At 37.3% G+C, this 20660-nt stretch overlaps 1 protein-coding gene across 3 annotated transcripts in view; it reads right to left on the bottom strand.

Moving 5' to 3' along the window:
- The window catches only part of LOC138125125 (limbic system-associated membrane protein), a 241039-nt gene that overhangs the window by 69777 nt on the left and 150602 nt on the right, over positions 1–20660 (bottom strand). For all 3 annotated transcript variants that reach the window (XM_069040403.1, XM_069040402.1, XM_069040404.1), the window contains exon 5: positions 18968–19240. In XM_069040403.1, coding sequence (XP_068896504.1) covers positions 18968–19240 — 273 coding nt within the window. The remainder of the gene's footprint in view (positions 1–18967; positions 19241–20660) is intronic.

The raw sequence follows: 20660 nt of genomic DNA, 5'->3' as shown, positions 1-20660 counted from the left end.
GATTGCATTGGGAGGTGTTCAGTTTGAATATTCTTGTTCGATCGGTCTGTTGGCCTTGAGCTTTCGGTGTCGCGAATCAAGCGGTCGTTAACTCAGCTGGTAAATAATTGGAAGCTTCCATCGTTATAATTTATTGAACGTTCGATTAACATTCATGAAAATGGTTGGGCTAAGTTGATTTGTTGGCGCATCAATTTTTCAAAATCCCATTAGAAAAAATTTCATCGATTTGTCTGGGATCACATTTCATTAATAATTTTCAAATCGAGCACCGCTAATGAAAATGGAGTCATTATTTGCGTGTCCGATGCCTAAAGCCGCTCTCACAACTGGAACCAGACCATTATCTTAACTTCACAAATGAATTTACAACGTCGAGTTTCTGTCGGGAATTAATGGAGTGACGTCATTATCGGGAATTCGGGCGGGATCCGTGTATCGTTTTACTTCTGCTCCAGTTCTTGCCATATTACCGAATTTATCAAAGCTTAGAATTCCGCATATTTCCACCAGCGCCAAGTAATAAGAGGTGTACCCAGTAGTTTCGTTCAAGTCAAACAACTACCTTGCAGAGTTGAGCTTTGCTGATGGGATTCAAAGGATGTTTCAGCGATGTTCACCGAGAGTTAAGTAAACTGTTGTCGAATGTGTACACGCAATTAGATGGAAGGTATCGATTATTCGGAGGACAGTTGGCGGTGGCATCGCGGATAAAGTCCCGCTGCCACCGGATTAGTTGTGGTAAACACGAAAGAAACAAAGGCGGGGACTTTCAGTTCAGTCCCAATTATTTCATGCAAAACGTGCAGAGATCCTCTAGCTACAACTCTAAATGCACTTTCCAGGAATGGTGAGCAATCTCTGGGATTTGGGAAACTTTTGTGAAAATAATGTCATAAACAATAATATTTCCATTACCGTTTTAGGTGAGTCTAATCTGAAACCTGTGTTTTGTAGATCTAGTTATGATCAATCAAACACAAGAGTTTGCATGATTCTATGTTTAATAGTAGTTGAGAAAATTACGAAAATAGTTTTAAAAAATGGTGGAGGCGCCGGGATATTTATTAAATAAAAGTGGTGATATCTTTGTTACCGGTTGTGCAAAAGCAAAACGGAAAACTGTCATTTGCTCATCTGATTCTAATTAATTGAACGCAGGACTGTATCTTTAAAATAAGTTGAGAAAGCTGCGAATAACTATGCATTACAAAAATGGTGGAGGCGCCGGGATACGGTTTTGACAAAAATAGCCATATTTCCGTTTCTTTTTGAGCTAGGATAAATCTGAAAACTGCGTCCTAGAGCCCTACATGTGGCTGATCGAATCAAAGACATTACGCAACTCTATCTCTAGGAATAACGGAGAATTTTGGAAAAATGTTCGAAGGCATCTGAATATTTTTTCATTGAAAGAGAAATGAAAATTTATCGGTTGTTATTTTTAAACTGTTTGTTGGATAAATGGAAGCTGAAAGAATCATAATATGTAATGGCAAAACATCATTTATGTTTTTAAAAGAATAAATCATCTGCAGAATGTGGATTTGTGCAGATTTACACAAAAGGGAGATCTAGGAAAATTAGGAGAATTCAAATTTTTTATTTGAAATAAATAATAATTATAAGGAATAAATAAATTTGAGGCAATTAATTTTGCCATGCCTCTGTCAACATTATCCGATAATTCTCTTGACGAAAATAATAGTTTTCTTGAATTTAAATATTCTCAAGACTCAAGATTTCCAGATTCCGCATTATTATCGGAAATTTTTGTATTGTAAAACAAAAATGTTATGTACTTAAGTTGATTAATTAAGTATTGAATTTTAATGTTTTTGTAGTATCAATTTCTATCTAAGCTAGTCGCTTTCGACAATCCTGGCAGTAAATATTTTGAGAACATTTTCAAGGAGTAATCTGTAGTTGTTAGCAGAGCTTTAAGACAACATAACTTGACTGTTTCGCCATAAATCTTTCAAAAGCTCGTCGTGCAATATCAGGATGCAATTATTTCAAAATATATAACAAGGTCATTATTTTAAGTGCCAAATCGGATTGGAAAAACTCTCCGACTCTTAGACGACCTGGAAAAAACCGTGGAACGCAAAACAGACACACAGTCCTTCCACCTTTGAATAATTTAATTGGTGAGACGCAGCCACGTCTGCACCTCTTTTCACCCCGATCGGGGTCATACATGGGTGGTTCATTTGTGGATCGGACATGTAGGAATTATAGATTTTGGTAAGGTCGGGGGTCGCCCCGGCTCATTCATATTTGATAAAAGGGGCTTTTATCGTTGCAATAAGTATATTAGGACGTGATTGGTCGCTAAAAGCAGTCTCTCCCCCTGGGATGCAGCCTTTTTAACTTAACGTACAACTCGCAGAGTTACACGGGGCAGTTTGGGAATACTTTCCACTATTGAGCATTGATCGTGGATATACTTAACAGAATTCCCGCAGCACGTGTAGAAGCGCCGCCATCTGTTGACAATGTCGTTACTGGCGACGTTTTCTCTTCTTCAATATTTGATTGCCTTTCTTATATTGTGGAAATGTCAGGGGGATCACGGGATCGCTCCCGCTCGCCGAACATAATACTAATGTTCTGTTTAGGAAACATTAATTATCCCAACAATATCTCCTCAGGTTGGTCATTAATCAAGTAATAATTAGACGAATTTCACTTCAAATTTAATCCTCAAAAAAGGCGCGAATGACTAGATGATTGCTCGAAAACGTATTTATCATCCTGACAGGGCGGCCATTGTTGCCGTCTTACATTCCGGCGAAGCTACAACGCCGGATGAAAAGTTTATTTTAGCAAATTGTGATGAAAGTTTTAGTTTAAGGGCCGCTTTGTTGCATCACGATGAAATGGAAAGTTTTTCTTTTTTACTCGGATTTTCACGCTATTGTTTCCGGCTCGTAATCAAGTCGAGTTTTCCTAAGCGTGTGCATTAAATTAATAATTCTAAAGCGGAACGCTGATGAAATTTCGTTCATTAAAATTTAGACTTCTCGATGATCTCTCCAACTAAATAAACAGACGTGCGGTGTGGAGTTCCCAATTGTTATAGTTTGCCAAATTGAATGTCTTTTGCAACTAACTCGAGAGCAATGGCGTTGCCAGATTAGATAACCGACACCCCTTTATTCGAACAACTCGTTCGAGGCTCGTTCTCTTTAATTATTTTTATCACTGACTTCCGCTAAAATCTTCACCATCATTGCACAACCACAGGAATTGTTATCCATGGTTCTGGAGCAAAAATCTCTTCATCATCTATAATCCATAAACGAGGCTCACATAAACGCAAAGAGCTAATGGTGCGTTCGGCAGTTTAATGATACGCACGTGATATTTTAATTTTCAGTTAATAAATATTAAAACAATGCACTCATTGTTGGTTACTGGCTGCACTACGAAAATTGATGTTTTGTGCAGCTTTCGAAGCTCATGAATTTGTAATAACTGTTGTAATTTTAAATTAACAATTACGCTATGCACACAAATAAATTTAACATATTATCGCATATTTAATTTCTTGGCAGTGATGTACGATAAGTGCCTGATAGAGATATTTATTACCGAATAACAATATTTCAATTTCAGTCCACTTTTAACTAAAATTTATTATTTTTGCTGAAATAACCTAAGTACTATATCGGAGGGAGGTCATTGTTTGGGTGGTGTTCAATCTTTAGTACCAACGGAAGGACCGCCCCTAAGGTCAACCGACCAATCGGCGTCTCGACCGTCTTGAGACAGACCTGTCGCTTTATTTACCTGTGCTCTTACCAGAGCCACCTAGCATCGTGGCCAAGCGCCTAGCGCGCCACTTTGCACTCGCGAGGTCCCGGGTTCTAATCCTGACCTGGCTTGGTGTGGTTTTTTTCAAGGGTTTTCCCACACCATCGCATCGTGGTATGAGCACAGGTCTCATATCACAGATAAGGCGAATGCTGGGTCAGTATTCACCCCTCAGAACCTACCTTCCGCACCCATCCTCACCGTACCCATCCCGTCAGTGTGGCTGAAAAGCTCTGTAAAGCTTCAGCCGGATTTTATTTCCAAAATTTATTTGCTCACTGTTAATGAGTGATAAAACCCACTTTCACATCAATGGCTTTGTAGATAAACGATTTTGAAGCATTGAGAATCCCAGGGTCATTCATCCCATAATTTTATTATCGTGAAGCCCGAACATGGGTAAGAGGGATTTAAGATGAAGACGGCGATTTGTATAGGTGGGGTGGGTCGAGACCTCACCGTAATTAGACCCCGTGGGACTTAGGCATTGCGATAATTGGACTTTTCTGGGATTAGTTGTATGGGAACTCTCCCATTTGTTAATTTAATTGTGTCGCCTACAGAACTTTCACCTATTCGGGCCTGGCAAATGTCTTTCGTCTCGTTTTAAATTCAGCCCCCGGCCTGGGAGCAAAACGCTTCTGTATAGAGATGGGTGTTGTGAAGCGAAAGCTTTGTATATCATCGCGAAATAATTAATTTGCGAATCTTCGTGCCGGTGCCTTTGACTGGAAGCTCGTTTGGGGATCGAAGACGCGCGACTATCATGTGCAGCCCCCTTAACTTCGACGAACAAAACACCGATAACCACGCCTGATTAAATTTCTTGCGGTGGTGGCGGGAATTATTTGAAACGATCTCGGCGCTCAAAAGACGCCGCCGACCCCAAACAATGAATCCAATTGTAAATATACTCCGTAATTTAATTGAGTCGAAAATCTAATTATAAAGTTTATGAGGTGGCAGGGGCAACCTTTTCACTGCTGGACGGAATTATTTATGACCGTTATTCTGACATTTGTTACAATCGCAGCGGGACCAAGATTGCTATCGCGACGATTTTATTAGGGGGCGGAAATGCAAGTCCATATTTGCCATTATTACAGTGGCGGTTGTAAAGGCCTCGGGCGGCGCCCCCAAGACATCGCTTTCTTTCTGCCGGGACCAATCAACCCCGATCCAGCTGCGATCAATTAAAACCCCCATAAAATCTACCCCAGTCATGTTTGACGGGTTGTATACGTCGCCATTGCCGCCATTATAACACTCGTTCACTGCGAACGTTACAACTTCTACAATAAATTACAAGAAATGAAACAGATTACTTTTTTCACGACTAAAACTAGAAATTTGAGAGGCGGCGTGTTGTAAACAAAAGATTCAGGAGAGATGGAAAACAATCGATAAAATTTAGACGCTCAGAGTATGTTCTAAGATTAAACTCCACGAAAGTACAGTCGCGAGCAATAAATTTTGGTCGTCAAGGTCATTCTTTGACGCAATCGAAAATGCGTCATTGTAAAACAGTCGTAAATGTCATAACCTATCATCATGTTGTATGACCTTAATTGTAATTTTTTTTCTCATTTTTTTTTGACACTTTGACATGTGCATAATCAAGCAGGATTTTTTTTTTAATTTTTGATAATTTAACCAAATTTTGAAATTACATTGACGATCAAAATTATTGCTCTCGACAGTACAATCCTGAATGACTAATTTACGAAATAATTTTCATAAATCATTCAAATATAAAAAAATAAACATTTTACAGCTGCATTTGCATTTTTAGAAAAAATATAAAATCATTATTTTTCAGAAGTGGACTAGTCTTAATTAATAGAAAAGCAAAGGTCCAGCTTTGTCACTAATACAGATACATACAGGGTGTCGCAAAATTAACCTTTTCCAAGTCGGGGGTCTTGTAGGGAAAAATCTCAGGAATCTCGAAAAAATAAAATAAAAAACATAGGGGGGGGGGGGTCTTTACAAAGATATATGGATCTGAAGGTTCAAACTTTTCATCAAGTTTTCTTCAAATAAAAAATATAAATGGTTGACATTCATTTTGAAATATGGTGAGCAAAATTATGTAAAATATTAAAATATAAATGAAAAAATAAGTTTTATTTTTCCAATTTTTGTTCAAAAGGGAAGTACAACATAGCTAGAATATTAATGAGGTACTTTTGAACAAATAACAAAGTGACAGAAATTTTTTTTAAACATTTTTACTTGGTCAACAGGATGTCCCCTACTAAGTCCCGAACTCGGAATACGATAATTTTAAGACACTCTGTATATTGAAAGAAGAAAATCAAGAATGGAAAAATAAAAAATAAAATAAGACTTCAAACTTACGGACTATCTATTGTAAACACGTTTTAGATGTGGATTGTCAAACTCAAGGTCGCTTAAAACTTATGACTGAACTGTACGTTAGTGAGAAATCTGTCACAAATTCCAAATACCTTATAAGCGCGCCTAGTTACTTTTCCTGGTGTAGTGCCAACTTAACGACAACTCCCCAGTCCACATCTATAACGACTATATTATATTCGTTGAGTTATAATTATACAGTTATCTGCGTATTTCAGTAAAGTGAAACACTTTTGAACGGTGGATGCTTATCGAATTCCATAGTACAGATAACATTAAACGGGAGTCAACAAATGGAATTGTTTTATTATCAATGTTGATTTAACAAAGCTATCTCAGGTTCGTTGAAATAGATAGGCAGTTTGTTCCAGACCCATTTGATACATTAGGAACCAATGCCACGTGTGGTGTTTCATAGAATAGTGTCTTTTATATTAGTCCCCAAAGTGATCATTGATTGTTACCACTTAAGATACTGATCATAATTTGAGGGGCCAAGAAGTGATGTCCTTGATTATACAGTTATCTTTCTATTTCTCATTGTTCTCCATTTATTACAATGTTTGTGAAATTTTTTACAGACAAAGACATGTCTTGCTTTAAAAATTAAATACAAACAATTTTTAAATTAGATCCCAAATTACATATGAATTGTTTTGAAACAGAAACAATACTTTCATGTTATTTATTGACATTATTGTTGTTATCAATAATATATTTTTTTAAATACAACAAAATCTATAAAAGAAAAACATAAAAATATTACTCTTTGAATTTTCATTAGAACGTGATCTTTCTTCATACGAGATCTGATTTAAATTAAATTAAATTAAATCTGAATAAGGCGCAGTAAAGATATTTAATTAATTTTGGAAGGGTATTAAAGCAGTAAAAGCAAACCATTGAATGAGTAATGAATTGAAATGGCGTAAGGTCTTGATATTTTGTAAAATAGAAACAATAAGAATCATAAATCGATTAAAAATAGTAGATTATATCATTAAGAGTAGAAATGAGTCTTTTTGTACTAAGCCCAGAGAATGAAGACTGAGATGAAGTCAAGGTCGGCAACTGGGCGAAGCACAAAAAGATCTTCTACCCTGAATGATATACAGGCTGTCCCAGATTGCGAAAAAGCTCCATAACTTGTTTGTCATTAAAGATATCAACTTTTACTTTTTTCTAGATGATAGCTACGCTTCTACTGCACATTCTGAAAATATTGCGGTATATTTACAGTGTGTCTCAATATTATAAAAACACTAAAGTCATGTTTTTTTAAACGGAACCTACCCAGTTTGATTTTATTTTTGAATTCTATGCTAAATTATGAATCAAATTTGTGCAGATCGTTTTTACTTATCTGCCATCGTTTTTGATCAGTGGCGGTTTTTTTACCAGAATTTCGAATTGCAGGGGTCCCTTCGAAAATTCGTACCTTCCAAACCGTTGCACATAAATTAAAATCATTGACGCTATTTGATTTCTGAATGTTTTCCGCATCTGCTGAGTGTTTACTCAACAACGTGCTCAGTCGCATATGCCTACTGCGATTTTTTAAACATAACGAACGAAAAATGTCAAAAACTCATTTTTTTCAACTGGCACCCCGTATTTATTATTGCACTGGTCGAAAGCTTTTTTGACAAGCTTTGATAGAAGCTTGAAGATAAAATTCTTTGTGAATTAAATACTTTTAGATAACAACCCAATAAAGGGAGTTTTCTCACAAATTTCTTCGCACATTTAAATTCTTTGATACCTTACACTTGTTGCTGTCTCAGTATTTATCATTCCTTAGGAATTCTCAGTCCTATACAAAAACTTTTCGCCATTCAGCTCTATTTATTATTTAATGTTTTTGAAGAAATGTTTCCGAGAAACACAATATTTTGCAGCTAATTGTCATGACAACCTCCGCTTTCCCCTCTTTTGTTTAGTTAATAAATCGTCTACGTGTAATTGATATCTCCTCGTTTTTCCTCTTAGAAAAAGGTATAAACGAATTGATTTGCACATTTACAAATGTAAAATATAAAAAATTTAGAAAATTCAAACTTGATAGAGTTTTTTAATGGGCACGAACCTTTTATCGTATTCTTTTTAATTCGTGCTCATTTAGAGACAGACGTTTCAAAGAGAGAAATTCGTCTGGATAAAGTGAAAGAAAAAGATTGACTTAAAAGTTGCTGCAGAGTTGAAGTAAAAGCTTCAGATACTTTCGTTTCGTCGTAGAGAGTACACAAACAATTGAATGCTTTTTCATGTTTGAACTTACACTTTTGTTAAACAAACATCCGCACAAAATCACAGAACCGCAAATCTTAAAAAGACAACTGAAATATTTCATCGCGACTGACAGCCACTCCCGAGAAGCCTCAACTTCTTCACTTCCTGCAGACTCATCCCGAACCACCGTTGATGATTGGTTAGATTTACAAAAGTCGAAATGGCGCCTGCAAAAGCTCCCAAAAACAAATAAAATCCTGGTACCGACGTATAAATATACCTCAGTGGCTCTTATCTATTTCGAAGTCCAACAAGCACTTTGTTTTACCAACAACTGCTGCGCTGCCACATTTTCTGTTAAATTGAATTTACTGCCGCCAGACTGGTTGAGATAAGTAATTTATTTTCCTTATTAGCGCAAGAAAAGCCGTTCCACCTTTCAGCAGGACGCATTATTCGAGTGCAATCTGTCGACAAAAGCTCTGCATTGAATCAAATCCGGTCGAAATAAATATTTGGCAAACGGGCCGACTTTACACCCCCCATAAATCCTCCTGCTGCATGTTCAGTTTTACTGCTGCACTAGCTTCAAGACTGCGCGCTACACTTCTCCGTAGCAGGAATTTGACGCGGCCGGAGATTAGCGGTGCAGCTCTTGCAGGGCACGTTCCTGCTGCGAGGTGGTCCCCGAGGTGCGTTATTACTTTATTAACTGACACCGGCCGGGGTAGTTTCGAGTTATCTCAGCTGTCGCAGTCGACATTCTTTAATATTTACCTTCCGGAGAGCTTTTATCTGGAAAAAATGGAAAAAGCGCGATTTGTCCAAACAGGATTCGCGCGAAAATTAAAAATTTCCAAAGCAAACGTACAAACCGTGGGGAATGCTTGTTTCGTGGCTTATCACTCAGCTTTCGATTTCCTGCGAGCAAACACCTGTTTGATTTTTATTACGAGAGGTTATGGTGTGTGGGGTGGTTGATAAAGTATCTAAACAGCTCCTGTGTTGTGTCAGATAAAAATGCATTAAAAATGCGACGGAAGGGGAGCGAGAAGTGGTGTGAAACCAGGAAAATAGAGCGACCGTTTAAAGTCCGGCGGACCGTTCACCGCTGGTCGTTGAACGGTCGCGCTAAGAAACTTCGCAGAGTTGGAAGCGGCGCAAAAAGAATCGTTTTTCCCTTCTCGCCTGCTCCTGGGAGTGAATATTTGAATAATATAACTTTATTGTCGCGATGGAAAACGTCGAGAACAATAAGTTTAAAGGCCGTCCCGATGGATAAAAACTACATCTGTCATTACCATTAGGTGCTATTAATTTTCCGAGTGAACGACGTTCCCAGCGAGACGAATGTTGAATTCATGCGTCGGCTGTACCAAGAAAGAGCAATAAAAGGAGACAAGAAACGGAGTTTCTCAAAGGGCTCATGTTTTAATAACGCACCGGCTTTGTTCACACAATTAGCCAAATCTGTGCACACCTCGGGACGGAATTACTACAGGAGGGAAAACAATGTCGCGGATTTATTCGTCGCGGTAATTGAAAAAATAATTGAGAATTTTAGACAATCCGGAGTTAATTTGGACGAGTGCCGTGATAAATTGGATTCGGTGTTTATGAAAAGGACGAGACAAAGGACAAATTGCGCGGGTGAAGCGCGCATGCAAGTGCATCGTGCTCCTTAGAATTTCTGCTGTCAGGAAGATAAGTCTTTCTTGTCCGGGAAATCTGATCAAAATGAGCGTTTCCTTTGTACGGGCGCCATAACCCAATTCTTTTATTAGAGACCGGTTCGATGATAAAACTTTTATATTATTTTGAAAAGGGGAATTTTTGCTTTACTTGCTTTAATGAAACTTTAAATGGAACCGAGTCTAGTTTGATCAAAATTTCTCTTATTCGGATTGCACTCAGCTAATTTTTAAACCGGCATGTCCGAATCGTGAAACATAATGATAAATGAATAAGAGGCGAGATGGAAAACTTTTGTTCTTTTTCTACATTCTAATTTACTGGAAAATCTGGATGTTTTGCGGATGCCAGAATAAAAAATTCATATTTAGCCAAAAGTCCAGTCAAGAATAGTGCAAATAGATTAACTAGATCCTGTTATACAGGGTGTCGCAAAATTAACGTATTCCAAGTCGGGGGTCTTGTAGGCAAAAATCTCAGGAATCTCGAAAAAATAAAACAAAAAATATAGGGGGGGTCTTTACAAAGATATATGAGTTTGAAGGTTCAAACTTTTCATCATGTTTTCTTCAAATAAAAAATATAAATGGTTGACATTAATTCATTTTTGTTCAAAATGGAAGTACAACATAGCTAGAATATTAATCAGGTACTTTTGAACAAATATTGGCAACTTTGATATTTTTTTAAACATTTTTACTTGGTCAACAGGTGTCCCCTACTAAGCCCCGAACTCGGAACACGATAATTTTAAGACACCCTGTATATTTGCATCTGAGGAAATACTCGAGAAATTATTTAAACGATTTATAAAAATTTTTTAAAGAAAATTACGCTTTGGGACATTAATACGCTTCAGCATCGAAAACTACGACAGACAGAGCAAAATTGAATAAAACGTTTTTTGTAGAGCACAAAATTTTCTAAAAAACGTAATTAACGGTCATATTGCATATGTTACAGTTTAGACTTGAGAGGCGTTTAAATGTGTTGCACTAAAGAGTCCAATTTCGCTTGACTTACACCGCGTGGTAATTGCAAAAAAAAATCTAAATTCTTTAGAAATATTCTGAAAAAATTCACGTACAGTCCAATTGCTATAAGGAAACTCTCAATGACAATTAAAAGTAATTGACAATAACTTTTCATTTTTTACACTTCAAAACATAAAATTTGAATTTTTATTTTTACCACTAAAATTGGAAATGCTCTGTAGTATGTACTATGTCTTACAAAATTATGATTCTTTTTTCATAATATTCCTGCAGCATCGAGACACCGCATGAATTTTTTCAGAATTTTTAAATAACGTTTAGATTTTTTTCCAGTCAAATTTGAGCCGACCAATGAATCAGGTGAAATTGGATGTTTCGAGGCGCCTTTTGGACGTCTCTCACGTCTAAACTATAACAGCTGCTGATTTTTCATATGAAATTTTATACTGTACAAAAAAGTTTATATACAATTTTGCTCTATCTGCAGTAGTTTTCGATAACGAGGCGAATTAAGGTCCAAAATAGTTATTTGTGTATCACGACCAAAAAGTGCATTTTTTTCGTCCGAGTCCGAGTTTTCTGGCCGAGGCGCAGCCGAGGCTTGAAAACAGGCGACGACAAAAGGCACTTTTTGGCAGAGGTACACATTACATTTTTTTGGCAACCTCCCGAACTACAAAGCAAAAGACATCATTGAAAAATTACAAATTTATTTTGTATATACCTTTTTCAAGTAGATACGTTTATTAACACATATTAACAATTTTTTGCGTTCCAATAAAACGAGAAATTTACTATTTGCAATTACATAATTTATGGTGACAAGACAATTATCGGTTTTGTCGATTTCGTTGTTAACTTACCAAACAGACCAAGAGATTACGGTCAGCGTCCGAAAAAGTGCGTCCGAAAAAGAGTTACTTTTCGACCGATTGCGAGTACGTAAAACTACCGTTTTCATTATGGTGCCTAAAAACGTAATTTTAAAATTGAACTCCCTTCGCAGTTCCTCCAGTGTAAATGTATAATATTGTCTGTATATTTTTTTGTGGTCTTAGAATTAATGTACGCACAATTTTAATTTGGCAAAACGATTTTAATGTCGCACGGGATGTGTCAGAAAAAATTGCGCTGGGAATTTGCGGTCTCTTGTCGGTTAAATTTCGCGGCATCCCTACAAGATTTTGCTTCTATCTTTACAATGAAGAGCTATTATGAGGACGTAAACGTGTTTGTGCGAGTTAGAAGACTGTCTCAGATATGCGATTTCAGCTCCACCTGAATATGACGTAACTTTAGCAATGAAACCGAAATAGAAAAGTTCTTTTATGTTTTAAGACGGTGAGAGGCTAAATCAAGCGCATGAATCAGAGAAGACTCCAGATATTTGTTCGGGTAGATATATCAAAAGTTTATTTGCTTTATGTCGTAATGTGCGCTTTATGTTTTGTTATGAATGCAAAGATGGGAAATATTTTATGGCGCGCTTATCGGTTTCAGATGAAAAAATACACAAAGCTAAATCGATTCGATTCGGGACTGCGGGATGCCGACTTCGTCAGATTTATTCGCGGAAAATATGACAATTAGTCTCCTGGAGTGTATTTCTAATTAAAAAAAAAAAACAATCAGCGACACTGTAGAATAGCGGAATTATTTGTTGCGAGGCTTCGTCGAAGACAATGGTGGAAATTGTGCTCTCGTTGTGGAGCTGTCTGCGCTAACAGCCGGAGTACTCCGGGACGTAAAAAATCCATAAACTATTTAGGTGTCGGTCGAGAGGATCATTAATGAAATGTCCCGGAAAACTTGTAAGTACATTACAAACGGTGCGGCGGCGTTTTCCTCTTCGCACCTTGCAGAATCCCTCGTGTCTATAAATTTCAATCATTTATTTTTAACGAGGAGCGGGAAAAGTGAAAAGAAGTCGAAAACTAACAAAAGTAAGGAAACTTACTTTTCCGATGAAAACACGTACAAAGAATTTTCGAATTGGGCCGGCCTTTCCGTCGAATTACAAAGAAAGTTGCAACTTTACAAATAACTAAGAAACTTTCCCGGAAAATTAAATCTAAGTAAGAAAGATAACGTAAGTGTGTGGGTTCGGGATGCCTCCCCCGGGTCCTCTCGCCCTGTCGGATGCTAATAATTATCTCGCGATATAATTATATTAAAAGTCAATTAAGCTCCGCTGGGAAAAAGTTATTACTAGAAAATTATAAGGTTGCTTTAATGGCGTGTTTATCGCTTAATTTGCACTTAATTGTTCGGATGATAGTCATTCCGGCGAAATGACTAGAATTTTTAAGCAGCAGTTTCCTTAGCATGCAATTCTGCATAATTACTGCCGCTTGCATTATCCTGCGAGGACACCGCATTAATTTTATTCCGATCTTGCGAAGGACACCTGATTGCATTTACTCTCTCTATTCCGGCGCGAGAATCGGTCCGGTTTGTTTTTTCGGCGGCTCCGGGGGCGGCGTTGTAGGGCCGGTTGTTAGCGGTAATTTTATAGATATTAACGGCTTCGGAACATACGCCGTGAAAAGGTGGTAGTTAGGGATGATTTATCGGGTCCGAAGGTGAGAGAATCTTTTGTTTTCACCTTTCATGAGGTCGGCTGTTGAACAGGAGGGATGAGGGTTGCCGGGTGCAGTTAATCATCCGAGTGCCGGCTTTAATTTGCCGGAACCATAAACCAGATTGAGTGGTGAGCTGCGTTATATATGCCCTGGGAACCCTTAACCTACGAGGCCTACTCCCTTCCGAAGAACTTGATGTACACTTGCGACTTGCAGCGGACTTCTTATTTTAATGGGGACGGGGCAATAAGTCAACCCTTCAGATGAGTTGCGGTTAATTCGGCCCAACTGAAATGGGGAAGTCGTTTCGTTGGGGGATTACAACAACCCTCGATTGCGCAAGAAGGACCTCCTTCTAAGCTAGGGGCCCACTCGTGAATAGAAAAATTATAGGAAGAACACGCAAGTGAAGTTCCGTTGCGGGATGTGGAGAATGGCTTTTAATGAGTCTTCAAAGCCTAGGCCAGCAACAGGAATAGCTAAAGTTTTGGAAAAATAATGTCGGCGCATCCACCATTTGAGGAAAAAATTATTTATAATTTTCTAATTGATATTAGAAATAAAGACAATTAGTTTTTCAATTAAATTGGTCACTAAAACACATTTAAGCAGTTAAAAAAAAAAAGAAAAAAAAATATATATTTTTTTTTAATTCAACAAAATTTTAGATACTGGTTTCATAGAAGGAACCATAAAGTTATTTCGTTGAAGTGCTCGTCATAAAATCGACAAAATGCAATTTTAGATATTCTCCAGTTCGCAAAGCTAAACATGAATATACATAGTATTTAGTACATAACCTCAGGCTATTTTCCAATGTAAGTAAGACATGGAAATTTTATCAGTGATATCAGGGACATAGAAATGTAGTGTAGCTCATGGAATTGTCCACGATAATATCTTTCAAATGTAGTTTACAGATGTAATCTAGTCCCACAAGCGACGCAGATATCGAAATATTTGTTAAAATGTTTACCCGGCGCATCCACCATTTTTACACCATTTTTTTTTCTGTGCTAATACAAATTACGACAGCTCTATAAGGACCTAGTAGCAAAGAATGTGGACACATTTTGGCTATTTGGGTAATGGTTTTTAATGAGTTGTCTTGGATCTTGGCTTGCACCACAACAGGAGATATACAGGGTGTTTCTGAAATAGGTGCATTAATTTTAACTGGTAATAGAACTCGTCAAAAGGAACAACTTTTCTATCTACCATTTTGCCGAAAAACGATGTTTCATTCCAAAAAAAAAATTGGAGAGATTTTTCACTAAAATAACCCTACGCCACTAAATACTGCAATGGCTAATTGAGATCAGCGCTAATACGAAAAAAACATCCATTTTCATCCAGAAAACGTGTTTTAACGCCGAAATCGAAATTCAAAGAAATCTACCCGTATAGCAAAAAATCCACTTCGTAAGAATCTGGCTGTTTGACGTTTTTAGGTAGCTTAGTTTTGGAGATATGAACGGTTTTAGGAAAATCTTTCCTATTTTTTTAAGCCATTACGCAACGTTTTTCGCCAAAATGGCAGAGAGAAAAGTTGTTCCTTTTGATGAGTTCTATTACCAGTTAAAATTAATGCACCTATTTCAGAAACACCCTGTATTTAAAGGTTTGAAACAATTATTCCTACGCATCCAGTATTTTTGGAAACTATAATTTATCAATTTTCTAGTTGTCACAAAAAATTAAGAAAATTAGTTTTAAATATAAATTTCTCACGATGAAATTTAAGAAATACAGAATTTGTTTTTTGTCTAGCTTAGCAAATAATTAAAACATTGAAGCTGTGACAAAACCTGATTATTTTCTTAGCTTTGGCAATTGAATAATGCAAATTTTTCGCTGAATTGTTTAGACTAAAATCGGCGAAATATTGCCTTGAACATTATTTAGCTTGCGAAGATAGACATAAACATCATATTTAGTTACGCAACCTTTGCTACTTTTCGTAAATAAGTGAGAAATGAAAAATTCATTGCTGGACGTAGAAATATGGTTTGGCTAATGAAATTATCCTTATCCTGTTTCATAGAGCTCTTAGATGTTATCTAGAAATACAGACAACAGATGTATCGAAATTATTTCTGATTATTTCCTTCACGTGTTTAGCAACCAATTGCGTGACAACTATTGACCAATCAAAACTAGAAAACAAAAAATAACTCGATAAAATTTCTCTAAAATGCACACTGTGCAATAATCTGATAAAAAATGTCGGTACCTGTTTTTTTTTTAATTATTTTGAATAAAAAAGATTGGAAATAATGCGTTTGGTTTCATTCTATTCAGGAAATAATCAGCCGTATACCCCTCGTGCAAAATTTTAATATCGGCTATTTTTTTGCTAATGTACTCAAACATCCATGAAGTATTCGGTCAGAAGACCAATTATTATCAAATAAAAGCCCTCGACTTCGTCTCGTGCTCTTATTTGATTTATTGTTCCGGCGCATCCACCAATTTTGAAAAATATTTTTCTGCGTTAACAAAAATTTTACCAAATCAATCCAGACTTCCTAGCAAGGATGGTTATTTGCCAACGGATTTTTATGAAATTTAAAATACAGATATTTTCGACGGTGAAGGTTCAACTAAGAATAATAAAATTACTTGAAGTTAAAAAAAATAATTTTTGTTAAAAATTTAATCTAAATTTTGAAGATATTTCAGCAGTTACATTTTGAAACAATTGATGAAAAGTTGCCAAGCAATATTTTGTACACCCTTTAAAATCTGTCAAAAGTTGGCGCGCTTTATTAGAAACGTCAAATTGTGTAAATTTATTGAAAATACTCTAAAAACATGCTACAATGGCAGAAATTTCAATATTGTTGAAAAAGGAAATAATTTTTTTCTACGGGAAGTATCCTGTAGGATTTACAAAATTTAAGGTTCAAAGAGTCGTCAATTTATTTGAAGACACAGGAAGCTACGTGAACTCAATTACCTTGCTAAAATATAAAGATCATGTTTTAGTCCTTTATGAAAGAATTAAAGCATCCAGTATAATAAGCAGATCACGTTTAACACAGTTTTTTTTCTTTTTTCTTGCATACGAGACGTCTTTCAAGGACGAATTTCTCCTTCCAGCATTTTTTATTGACGACCAATTTTTTGATATAAATCTTAAGTGATTCAAGATTGCAAAAACGCATGTAAAAATTACGTTTTTAAGACTTGGGTTATTCCATTAATGGGATTTTACTCTTCACCGTCTAAAATATCTGCATTTTAAATTTCACAAAAACTCGTTGGAAAATAACCGAGATATTAGGCTTCGAAAGTCTTAGCTGACAAGCACTGTAGAAATGTGGATTAGCTCATGATATTACTCGTGGTAATGTCTATAAAATACAGTTTTTGGATGTTATCTAACCTTGCAGACGAGAAAGATATCAAAAGATTTGTAAAAATATTTTCCCAGCGCATCCACCAATTTTACACATATTTTTCTTCAACAACTGTGAACTTCCCAGCAAGAACGGTGAACTAAATGCCTAAAAATATTCAAATATGCACACACAAGCAAATTTTGTGAATCTGGATAATAGCTTCTAATGAGTTGTCTTAAGCATTTGATGCGGCGGAGATTATTCCTTGTTGTCAACATAATGGCACGCTACAAGCCGGAAAATCTAAATCTTGATTGATACCCGTATCTACGCAACATCTTAATATGGTTGCCTCATTTCCCCCAATACGATTATCAATTTCTCCAAAGAAGCCCCAAATAAGCCAAAGACCCGACCCATTACAAATGATCGAAAATCTCCTCCTCCACACAATAATATCCAGAGATCTTATGCAAAAAATCATTTGACATTTCAGACAGATGAACCTTGACCTCGGCAGCCGTCGTTTTTCGTGTCGATTGCTTTATCCCTTCAGGATTAAATAAAGGACAAACTCAACAAGCGCACCGTTATTCACCAGAAATAGTGGCTCCGTTAAAGGCACAATAAAAAAATCTATTCTTAAGAGGAAATGAAAGGTTTACTGTAACAAGATTACAGTCTCACCCCGAGGAGATATTGACTTAGATCGTCACCCGTTTTATTCTTATATTCTGCCGCCGCTCGAATTTTTCACCGCGACCTCCACCATTGTGGCAGCTCTGGTGAGGGATTAAGCCAGAGACCACCTGAAATTGGTACAATTCGCGCCTTGTATGTCGTAGGTTCAAGCAAATAGACGGGGCGAGGCTCTTGTTTGAACAAAACATTGTTATTAATTTCGAAAAAATTGCGTAACTCTCGAGAAAATTAAATCAGGTAAATATTTGGTGACAGACTAGACTGTCTAATTGGTTGTCTACCTTTCGCTCTTGATTCAAAAAACCGAAGTGCTCGAGCTTGATGGAGTCTTTCTCTGATTAAATCCGGGTGTTTTTTCCGGGCAAGTGAAAAAAATTGGGTAGTGTGTAAAGTCGTAGTACAATGACAGAGGAGGAGACAAAAAGGAGGCGTAATGTCGTGCCGGAGAGCAAATGCAAGAACTCCCGCGTGGAAATCTAGGCACGACCGATAAGACAATCAATGTGGAACACATTTCACATTCATCGCGCGCAGGAAACGCGTGATTCCGCGATAGGTAGATATGAACTGCGAAGTAGATCGAGACTGATGGAGAGGCGTCCTCTATTTAATGCAATCACCAGACAAAAGACCTCCCCGCTTCTCATGTTTATGCGATTATCATTTGGTTACTTTGTGTCGAGCCGAAACTATGACACTTCCGCCGCGTCCATAATACGCTGTGTTTCATCACATCAAAGAAAAATCATGCGAAACGATGAAGAGCCTGGCAAGAGCGTTGAAGAAAACACAAGTAGTGTAAATTATTAATGGCTTAATAAAAGTTAGATGAGTTCGCAGCGGATACTGAAAGTTATAGGAAATGGTTAAAGGGGCGCCTTTTATGTGGCACGTATTAGCCTTCCCGTCCTGCGAACTCCGTTTGTATTTTAAACTACTTTAACTTTGATAAAATAGTGACGATTCTCACCTCCAGCAAATTGAAGTGTGTTTTTAAATACCCCCGCGTCTAGTATTGCGGTAGGAAGTAAACATTTCGGTTTGTTGTTTGTTTTTGGGTCAGAGCGCCTTGCTGTTAGGCAACCAAATAATCACGTCAATACATCTGGCGATAAGTGCGTCGTAGTATAGGTACAGTAGAATGGGAGGTGGCAAATTCCCGCAGCTCGCCAAGACGTTAGGAGCGTCCGTAATGATATTGTTATTAGTGCAGGGCCGTACTCACACAAGACGTGAAGATTGATCTCTTGGGTGACGTCCTCGCCGACGCCGTTGTTCGCCATGCACTTGTAGACCCCCGCTTGATGTCTATCGACTCTGTCGAGTGTCAGGACCGGAATCTGCAGTGTTTGATCTCCCGACGGCAACACATTGTTTTTTCTCGACCATGTTATTTTAGGTACGGGATTACCAGAGGCCCTGCACTCCAACTTCACCGTTGATCCCTTCTTTACTTCGACGCGGCCGTTCGACGTGACGTAATGTATCCTCGGAGGCACTGGAAAAACATGGAATTAGGTGGCGGTTTACAATTTTACGGGTGCGCCGGAATTAGGGCTAATAAGATTCTTAATATAACCCGATAATGCTTAAATCAATTAAACTCGGTGGAAATGAAATTGGGTCGAGTCAGGTCAACTTAGGATACAACGTGTTGCTTAATTTCGAATATACGGAATTTATTGCTAGTTGGGAGTTTTATTGGGCGGCCGGTTTCTGAATTCGCCTATTCGATTAAGGAAAAAGTTACGGTCCAATTATTTCCTAGAGATTCTGCTGGTGCGGTTTTATGGAGCACAATTAAAAATCGATCGGGGCTGAACCCTCGAGGGGCACTGCAGCAAATTGGCGAATATCGCTACAGGAACCGGAAACGCTCGCCTTCAAGTAGCACAAACTCCAATTTTACAATTGTCCAAATATTATTTAATTACTCGAGAAATGCTGCAGCAACATCCCTAAACTCTCTTTCCCTTCCTTGGAAGATATTTTTAAAAACAATTTACCAAACATTTGGAGTGTATCTCCATGTTCTACAAGCTGAGCACCTAATAAAATTGCTATTTACATTATCGCACGCGTGTGAAGTTTGCACAACGAGGCCTCCCGATAAAAATATAATTGTTAAATAAATATTGTCGTTTTAATTTGTTGCTAATTAATTATCCTGCTGCTTTGAATTGGGGCCTGGATGTAAAATAAATAAACGCTTTTTATTATGATATTTTGTTGTTTCTGAGCATGAAGGTTGGCAAAAATGGTCCGCACAAACCCTCATTAAAATTTTAATTACGAATTAATTACTGAGAAAACGTAAATAACTGTTTCGTTTGAGTTACTTTGATATTTAGGAAAACAAGGAGCGCCAAGAAGTTGGCAAAGTTTTATTTCGCGTAAACGTGAAACTCCAATTAAATAAAGAATAAATTTTAAACAAGTCGCAAGAGATTTCGACAAAATAAAATTCCCAATCTTTTAATAAGCACTTAGAGGAAAGATTTTCGCGATAATGTAATTTGAAATGTTGAGTTATGACGGTTTCGGCCCATCCGAACAATGGCGTCCTTGTCGAGCCCCGATAAGCCCGGTCCCTACCTGATTTTTACCAGATTTACGATTTTCTTTGTTGGCCGCCCCCGTCGTTTTGTTTTTGCACAAAGCGATCCACGTGTACTTCGGGCATTAATAAAATCGTATCGCAACCCCATCGCGCAGTAATATAACTTATGCGAAGTGCAATGTTTGGCCGAGGTAATTTATGTAAATTAGTTTGGGGTTGGTTGAAAATTGGCAACAAACTTTTTTAATGAAATATTTTTAGTTGCCACGTTGATGCATTCCTTATTTCAATATTTAAATTGAGAGGTGCACACTCTTTACATTTCCACGAGACTAAGCGGGACACTAATTTATTTAGA

Source organism: Tenebrio molitor, chromosome 1, assembly GCF_963966145.1.
Source record: "Tenebrio molitor chromosome 1, icTenMoli1.1, whole genome shotgun sequence".
Taxonomy (NCBI): Eukaryota; Metazoa; Arthropoda; class Insecta; order Coleoptera; family Tenebrionidae; genus Tenebrio; species Tenebrio molitor.
The sequence above is the reverse complement of the archived record's forward strand: the minus strand, read 5'-3'. Positions and strand labels throughout refer to the sequence as shown.